The sequence below is a fragment of the Adiantum capillus-veneris genome, chromosome 9, assembly GCF_014529385.1.
Source record: "Adiantum capillus-veneris isolate H3 chromosome 9, ASM1452938v2, whole genome shotgun sequence".
Lineage (NCBI taxonomy): Eukaryota > Viridiplantae > Streptophyta > Polypodiopsida > Polypodiales > Pteridaceae > Adiantum > Adiantum capillus-veneris.
This window is the reverse complement of record NC_140939.1, coordinates 135130271-135139574: the sequence shown is the minus strand read 5'-3', so window position 1 is coordinate 135139574 and position 9304 is coordinate 135130271. Positions and strand designations below refer to the sequence as shown.

The 9304-nt window shown below is 39.3% G+C and overlaps 1 protein-coding gene across 2 annotated transcripts; it reads left to right on the top strand.

The window, feature by feature from the left end:
* The first annotated feature begins 256 nt into the window (after positions 1-256).
* LOC147451213 (phosphoenolpyruvate carboxykinase (ATP) 1-like) lies at positions 257-5944 on the top strand. Of its 2 annotated transcripts, none has more exons than XM_086520173.1 (13): positions 257-393; positions 948-1306; positions 1631-1800; positions 2467-2620; positions 2704-2788; positions 2878-2978; positions 3296-3594; positions 3697-3870; positions 4079-4144; positions 4258-4436; positions 4956-5125; positions 5206-5374; positions 5589-5944. In XM_086520173.1, the coding sequence occupies exons 2-13, from the start codon at positions 1035-1037 to the stop codon at positions 5733-5735; spliced, it is 1986 nt and encodes a 661-aa protein (XP_086376299.1). In that variant the 5' UTR covers positions 257-393; positions 948-1034; the 3' UTR covers positions 5736-5944. The 2 variants fall into 2 exon arrangements, with proteins under 2 accessions (XP_086376299.1, XP_086376300.1); XM_086520174.1 differs by having other exon boundaries at positions 261-393; positions 952-1306.
* The last annotated feature ends 3360 nt before the right edge of the window (positions 5945-9304 follow it).

The window sequence follows — 9304 nt, the reverse complement described above, 5'->3', positions numbered from 1 at the left end:
CTTCTCTTCTTGTTTAATTCACACCATTTCCACAGCGAGTTGATCAAGGCATATTGGTTCAATCTTTTTCATAAACGTCTCTTCTCTTCTTCTTTTCTATGGGAACATCCTCACCAGCTTGCATTTGAGAGTATAGTCGGAGCGATGGCGGAATTCATGGGCAACGTCGATGGGTTTCCTTATTTGGGTTTAAAGCAAAACTTGAAGTGCAGTTTTTTCGTAAGCGCTGACGGCCGACGTACTTGCGGGTTTTGCGCCTTCCAATTCGTAAACAGAAAATCCAAATGCATGTTCATTTCACGAATATATATCCAAAAGCCGATTCTCACGATTCCGCTTAGCAGTCGAATAATTTCTCGAATCAGATTGGTTAATCGCTACCTGCCCATCCAGGTATTACGCTGATTTCTATCAATTAAGCACCTTAATTAACTGTTAATGAACCCATCCTGTGCTCCAAATAAGTAATTTTACGCTTAATCAGCTATTAATCAACCCATTTCTCGCTTTATTAAGCGATTTAATCAGTTTATAAACCCGTTCAAGCACTTCAATCGTCAGTTGTTAAATCCGTCCTTCCTCACTTAATTCAATTGGCATTATAGTCGTTTCTATTCATCTGAGATTGATTTCTGCTCATATTCCCATGGACTCATCAAGCTGATCAGTAATATATTTTAGCAATTCAGCAAATAAAGTACCTGCTAAAACTCAGTCTTGGTTATCTTGGCATGCTATCCTGCTTGTCGATTCACATATATTAGCCTAATAGCCACTTCGGTAATGCAGGAAACTAGTACTTTATCAAATGATTTGCTCAACATCATAAATCCATGTAAAGGAGAAGAAAAACATACATTGCTGGTCTTAATAGTATACTAATCAGTATTTAAGATGTATGTGCTATAACTCATGTTTTTGTATGTTTTTTTATTTTCTACTTGTAGGAAGGCTTGTAAGAGACTGAGCCGATATTTCGGTCACTTCTCTTGCCATATCGATTTTAAGATAGGAAAAACAGAGAATTGAGCAAGATGACCGGGACAACAGACTCAACAGGGCTGGCCGTTCCAAATGGGGTACCAAAGATCAAGACCCATGCTAAGGAACATGACAAGAATGCTACCGCTGCCCCTCGCAATGTTTGCGTCGATGACAGTGGTCCCACCGTGAAGGCACAAACGCTGGATGAATTGCATTCTCTGCAGAAAAAGAAGTCTGCCCCCAGCACTCCCAAGGGTTCCAAGGCAGGGGCTTTGCAAATATCAGAGGAGGAGAAGCAGAGGCAGCAGCTGAAATCCATCAGGTTTCATGAAGAAAACTTTGATTAAAAAGTCGACATTCTTGTTGGTGCAAAGTTTGTTATGAATGTAGATGCATGGTTCAGCGTACACGACATTAGCATTGCGATTTGCGCATGTTTGTGCTGAGTGTGAAGAGAATTGATCGTGCGTGCATATATCTTGCGAATATGTTATGCATAGAAGCACTCTCAGTACTTGATTGCTATCCGTGCTTCTGTATTGTGGTCGTTAGAAGTAGACAAACATGATTCAGTAGGAACATAGCTATGCATGCATTAAGAATGTAAAAGATAAGGTTGAGCTCAATGTCAAAATGTGACTTGCAGTGCCTCCCTTGCTTCATTGACCCGTGAGACAGGGCCGAAGGTCATCAAGGGTGACCCAAGCAAGAAGACTGAGGTGAAGGTACCTCACCCTGTTTCTGAGCCCACATTTAAAAGTGTCAGCGATAGTGCTCTCAAATTCACTCATGTTCTCTACAATCTTTCTCCGGCAGGTGAGCCAGCTCTTGTGGCTTTGTGTATTCAATCTGAATGGGCGTGCCCAATGAGTCACGTCGTCACTGCATTGCTCTGTGTGTCCAAATACACATACATGGTTTGCTTATTTATGTGGAGATGGTGCCCTACGTATGCTTATTTACTTGTATATGTCAAGGTTGCATTCCAAATGCGTACTTATCAGTCTTTGCATGCCACACGATACCTACTAGTATTCAGTAATTTACGTATCAGTTGTTATTTATACGTGCACACACAAATACATGTGTGTAGGGCTGTGTACATATGATGTACCTTGTATACATGCATGTACGTATGTGTGTAAACATGCATTTACATGTATCCAAGCATGGTTTTGTAACGTTTTTTCATACCGTACTTATCGTACCTATCCACCTTGGTATACTTTTGCAAGTATCTTTTGTGTGTATGTATTTTAGAGAGGTTGGTGTTTATAGTTCCAGGGGATTCATTTAGGATTACCACATTGTGGGTGTAAGGAAGTGGGTTATGCAAGGGGGAGAAGGTACATTTTACAGAATGGTCCTGTGTATATGGATTAATGTTGTCTGCATGAGGCGGCAAGCATAGCTTCATTTTACTATGAAACACATTGCTCTGTAAGAACCAATTAGTGATTTTGTTTGGCCTTTCTGGTTCAGAGCTCTATGAGCAGGCCATCAAATATGAAAAGGGGTCCTTCATCACATCAACCGGGGCCCTTGCAACATTGTCGGGGGCCAAGACCGGTCGCTCTCCACGAGATAAGAGAGTTGTAAAGGAAGAAACTTCTGAAAAAGACCTTTGGTGGGGCAAGTAAGGATATTGTGCATGCTCTTATCAGTTTTTACGACATCTCTGCTTTCTTGTTTGCATTTTCAAACGACCTTTTCTTGCAGAGGTTCTCCCAATATCGAAATGGACGAGCATACATTTATGGTAAACAGAGAAAGAGCAGTTGACTACCTCAACTCTCTGGACAAGGTTTGATCTTCTCCTTATCATGGGATGGGCCGGGGTCAAAAGTAAATTGACTAATGATGTAATGAGCATTGCATTGGTTGTGTTTGCAGGTCTTTGTCAATGATCAGTTCTTGAACTGGGACCCGGAGCATAGGATCAAGGTCAGGATCATCTCAGCCCGTGCATATCATGCGCTCTTCATGTACAACATGTAAGCGCCTCCCCCTTGTCTGATCTCTCTTTACTAGCTAAAATTACTACCAAACTGCCTTTGCAAAGGATTAAGCACAAAAGCATTAAGGGCTTGGATTTGCCTCATTTATGACATTGGTTGGTTCGCTATTTCTGATTGGTTGCATTTCCTCTCTTCATGGGCCACCGATAGTGACCCATGATGTGCATGTCTTTGTATAGCAAAGAAGTGGTATCAATGCATGCCTCATTGTCCTTCTACATGTGCTCTCTCTGTCTAGTGTGGGAAAGCTCATGATAAAACCTTGAGATGAATGGAGATTTTATGGATGGCAGGTGTATCCGGCCTACCCCTGAAGAGCTGGAGGACTTTGGGACCCCGGACTTCACTATCTACAATGCTGGAAATTTTCCTTGTAATCGTTATACGCATTACATGACATCCTCAACCAGCATTGATCTAAACCTCAAAAGGAAAGAGATGATTATTCTTGGAACGCAGTATGCGGGAGAAATGAAGAAGGGTCTTTTCAGCGTGATGCACTACTTGATGCCTAAGAGAGGCATTCTCTCTCTCCATTCAGGCTGCAATATGGGGAAACAAGGGGATGTGGCTTTGTTCTTTGGATTATCAGGTTTAGATTGTCAGACAACGCTCGAAATTTCATGCTTTTAACATCAAGTTATAGTAATCTGGGATCTGGCATGATGTCTTTTGTTGGCTTTTTCCACTTTAGGCACCGGAAAGACTACGTTGTCTACGGATCACAATCGCCTTCTTATCGGTGATGATGAGCATTGCTGGAGTGATAATGGTGTGGTGAATATTGAAGGAGGGTGTTATGCTAAATGCATAGACTTGGCTACAGAGAAGGAGCCTGATATTTGGAATGCAATCAAATTTGGCACCGGTATAGACTTCCATTATCCATGTGTTTCCCTGCTTAATACTTTCCCATTTTGCTTTGCTTGTGGTGCATATCTGTGAAATAAGTTTATAGGAGCTGCATGATACTTGTCGCATTTTGTGCAGTGCATATACAATGTGTTCAAAAGGATTTTACGGTACTTTAAGCTCATCGAGATCAATCGTTTTTTGTCATTTGATGGCTTTTGCAGTGTTGGAGAACGTGGTTTTCGATGAACATACACGTGAGGTCGATTATTATGACAAATCCGTAACAGGTGGAAATTCCATTCGTCTCATCTGCAAGATTTTCATATGATTACATATAGACAAGCTTGTCTCCGTGCATGCGAAGATGAATCATTTTGCTAATGTCTTGTCCTTCTTACAGAGAACACAAGAGCTTCCTACCCCATTGAATATATTCCGAATGCAAAGCTTCCGTGTGTGGGACCACACCCAAAGAATGTCATCTTGCTTGCTTGTGATGCATTTGGCGTCCTTCCGCCAGTGAGCAAGTTGACACTGGCTCAGACAATGTACCACTTCATAAGTGGCTATACTGCTCTGGTAATTTGAAGCCTTCTTGGGATCTTGTTTACTTTCTAATATAATGTGGACCGGCCACTATTGGGCACCAACAATATTGGTAGTGGGGATGTCATAGTATTTAGTCTACACTATCCGTGATGGAGCTGATGGGTGACTACTCAAGGAGTCTATACCTTGCATTTTCCTTTAAAGATGAATCTGGGATCTTGGGGGAGTCACTTGTAAATATATAAACATAGCACGCCGCTTCAATAGAAGGGGTTATTTTAGCATATTTAGCCTCATTTTCACTACATTTTTAACAAAAAGAAGGGGAACTATCAAAGGGGATTTACATGGATTGAACTAGAAAAGGGTGTGTTATATGCATCAAAAATGATATATAGATATGGGGTTTTTTAATTAGGCATTGAATGCATATGATAAACAGGCTTTACATATCATGTCAAACCCCCGAGTCTGGACTTATCCTGGACTCAGCTAAGTGTATATGAATGCGGATTTGTTTGCTAGCTTATTTGCAGCTTGTGTCCATAGGTCGCTGGTACGGAAGATGGTATTAAGGAGCCACAGGCTACCTTCTCTGCATGCTTTGGTGCTGCCTTTGTAATGCTTCATCCAACTAAGTATGCGGCCATGTTAGCCAGCAAGATGAAGCAGCATGGAGCAACTGCTTGGTTGGTGAACACAGGATGGTCTGGTGGCAGGTAATTAATTCCTAGGCTTCCATGTCCAGTTTTCAATAACTTCACATTGGCACGTGATTGAATGACCTTTGCACATGCAGTTATGGTGTCGGGAAGAGAATGAAGCTTGCGTATACCCGAAAAATCATTGATGCCATCCATGATGGGTCATTGTTGAAAGCCGAATACAGTGCAACCCCCGTGTTCGGCTTGCAAATACCTGATAAAGTTGCTGGAGTTCCAAGTGATGTACTACATCCAGAGAACATGGTAAGTCTTTTACTTTAAAAAAGCTGCAGATTTTAGGGTGGGTCGGTTCGGTTTGCTAAGCTTTGCTTTAATAGCTTTTGATTGAAGGTGTAGATCATGAGTGCTGGTATAGGTAGCTTAAATAGATGCTGGAGCTTGTCTAGATTCCAGCTTTGATGCACTCATCTAAAGCTTCAATCAATGGCTTAAAAAACTTGTTTGGTATATTCTGCAGTGGACCGATCAAAAGGCATATCGAGAAACTCTCGAAAAGTTGGCGGGGCTTTTCATCAAGAATTTCCAGAACTTTGTGGAGTACAGGATTGGAGATGACAATAATCTGGCAAGCGAAATACTTGCAGCCGGACCGAAGTTATATTGAAAAAGGATGGTATTTGAGTGTACAATGTACATATGTTTGACTCGAAATTAGAGATTGTAGAAGTCAATGTGCAGGAAATTAGCAATATATTCTGGTCACAGCTCATGTGTTAATATCAACTCTGTGAAGCTAGGAAATCATTGATTGAAGGGTTATGGAAGCTCTGCCTTTTCAATTAAGGCTGAGGATTATCAAAGGCTTAGCCCACAGCCAGCTCTCTCTCTCTCTCTCTCTCTCTCTCTCTCTCTCTCTATAGTTTCCTACGACGTTAAAATCCTCTTCTTCTTCTTCTTCTCTGTGTGTAGTGCATTTTAACTGGCTAAAATTCTAAAATCCCGGTTAAATTTTGAGCTTGCCTTGAAGAAAACCAGGAAATTTTCACAAGTTTTATTGTAATTACCGGCAAAAGCTTCAAATTTTGACTTAAAAACAGGGAGAATTTCAAGTTTTCCCTTATTTTCTTCGGTTAGGAAATACGTATTTTTTTAGCCCTGGTGTGGAGTATCAGGTCTTGACTACAAGACTCGCTGTGTTACGAAGTTGGACACTAAGAGGACAAAAGACAAACCTTAGTGTCAAGTTCCAACCCAGTAACATGCGGTCTCTTGGGATTGTTCCTACAATGTAACAATCACTCTTCATTTCTTCTTCTCCCCCCCCCCTCTCTCTCTCTCTCTCAAGAAGATTTAGAAATTTTCTCATGTAAAAAAACAGTCTTTTTTAGTGTTTTTCATACAATGCATAACATCATGAGCTTCTGTGAGGGAGGCACCGCATACCTAACTAGGTACGATTGGGGGCAAGGGACCGTCGGCCTGGTGGTACAGTCACAATGTGGGAATTATTGTGAGAATTTGTCCAAAACTTCTTGTTTCTCTCTCCCGCCACCCCAACACTCCAAACAAAGAAGAGAAGAAGAGGGCCTTTGGTTATCACTAAGAATTGATGCAACTAGCCATAAGGTATTAACACTAGTTTGGTACCAAAACAGAACACTTTTAGTGTCATTTTTTTACAAATTTAAATTAAATGCTACTTGCATTAGACGGTTATTTAAGAAAACCCTCTTGATATGCTTAAATATGTTAGCTAGAGGGTCTTTTGAAAATATAACCTTGCATTTTAGAATCTATCGTGATCAAGAACTATACTCATCAAGTTGACCCTCGTAAAACTGCGATTGACGCTTTGAAGAAATCGCTTTTATAAGCTCAAAAAAAAATGAAGCAACTTTGTAGAAAATTTTAGGTGACTCGTCCACAATTTTGCTATAGATAGTTGAAAGTTTCATGTGCAAAAAATTTGATTTTGAAGCATATAAAATAATGAAAAGTTTCATGTGTTTGATATGGTCATTTCAAACATATCATTGTATACAAAGAAAAATATGTTTCTGATGTATTTGTGAGTTTTAGAAAGTGATACATTGCTTGCCCTTTCCATTGAGCACTCAAGGTGGAAAGTAGAAGGGCTTTGGTATGCAACAAGTATTGGATCATTTTAAATATTCAAAATAAAATATAAATTTGAAGCATATATAATAATGGAGAGTTTCATATGTTTGATATGGTTATTTCAAACATATCATTGTATACAAAGAAAAATATGTTTCTGATGTATTTGTGAGTTTTAGAAAGTGATACATTGCTTGCCCTTTTCATTGAGCACTCAAGGTGGAAAGTAGAAGGGCTTTGGTATGCAACAAGTATTGGATCATTTTAAATATTCAAAACTACATAAGAGAAAACTTTCATATTTTCATTCTTGAGACATAAGCATTCAAAACCTCAAATAATATCAAACTTTCTATGTAGATCAACTAAATGTATCAAAGTACGTGGTATATACACAATTGGGGTGCCTAAAACCTTGGTTTCAATGTTATTATGGAGAACGCAAGATTCTTGAGAGTTTTTGCACAATAAAAATTTCAAGATAGAGTACAACCAACGAGATTTACTTGAGTTAAGGAGCCCAAAAATTACATAGTTTCTTGGTTTAAACATATAAAGTCATTTGTAGTTGTCAAATTGCACTAGAATAGTACGAATTTCATGAGGGGACCTTTGGAAGACCAAAATTATGCTTTTATTCAACACGTGCTCAAGTATGAAATTATGTCTATAGCTTACATGTGACTTGAAAACTTATCTTTGAAGTGCATTCCATTGTTTTGTAGCACTAAATGCTAACACTTGGATTTTATAAATAGAAAAAAGGCCATCTCTACAAAAAGATATAATAATTTTATAATTTTTTTGTCAAAACAGTTTGAAATTTTACTAAATTTTTTGTCTTAGAACTTATGAGATTTCTCTCCATACATATTGTATTTTGATATGGAGAAAAATCCAATGTTTTCTTTTCCTCATAACCAATCTATGGTAGAAGCAAGGTGTAAAAAACTTCTTTCTAGCTTGACAAATAAATTGCCAAAACATGGTAGAAAAATAGGACACTTTAGTGTCTCAGGACACTTAAGTGTTCAATTACAGAACTAGTGTTAAGAACTTGTCCGTCCTTTGTGACCTTAGCTCATGCTTGAAAGGTCACTATGGCTTGGATCGTGATGTGACAACCAGGCATATAAAATATTCTTTAACCGAAGAATTTGTCCATCCTCTGTGACCTTAGCTCATGCTTAGTCATCATAGTTTGATTCTTGGTTTTATGGCTAGGGATATGAAAACAAGATAGGTGGACTTGTAGAGTACTTTTAATCAATTGTTGTTCCTTGTTAGTGGTTTCAACCAACTATGACACTGATTTGCAAGGAAAGGATGGAGGCTTGCGGTGCAAACATGGTTCGTTGAGGGGCAAGAGTGTCTTGCACCTTGAGGGCTATAATTTAGGCCATTCTTGTGATGCTCTCAAATTTTTCATTTTCCCTCCCTGAACCTATGTTTTGGGCTAAAGGAGTTCGGGCATGTCTCTGTCATGTTGTAAGAGATTGTCTCCCCTCTCATCTTGTCTCCTCCTTACTTAACCTTGTGTACTTTTTCCTTGGGAAGACAATGATGGATTTTTGTACCTGTGTGTGTGTGTGTGTGTGTTTTTACATCACTCCATCTCTTCCCCATTTCTCTCCCTATCAATCAAGATCTCCTTCATGCACATGGGTTTTTGGCAAGAGGGAAATTGTGTGCTCAAGTGAGCGTTTCGGAACATCCTTCGTGATTTTCAACAATGGTATCAAAGCGAAGGTTTGGTTTAGTAATTACGCAAACATGAAGGCTCCGTCTTGAGATAAATTTAAAGTTCCCATTGCAAAATTTTACTAATAAGATCAAAGATTGCAAAATTAGATCAAAGATCGAGGAAATTATTTGTAATGGTGTCTACAAGAGAGATTTTCCTTAGCAGTTTCACACGAGTTTAAAGAAGAACACGTCTTGTCGATGCTTGGTGGATTCCTTGCATGTAAAACCTGTTTAGGTATTATTCTTGAAAGGTAAGAGTACGCTTTTGGTAGTTGAAATAATACAACCATTGGCTATAAACAAGCTTTTTGGCAAAGACTTCAATTATTCAAAGAGAGTATCCATAACCTTGTCGGCAATGTACAGGAA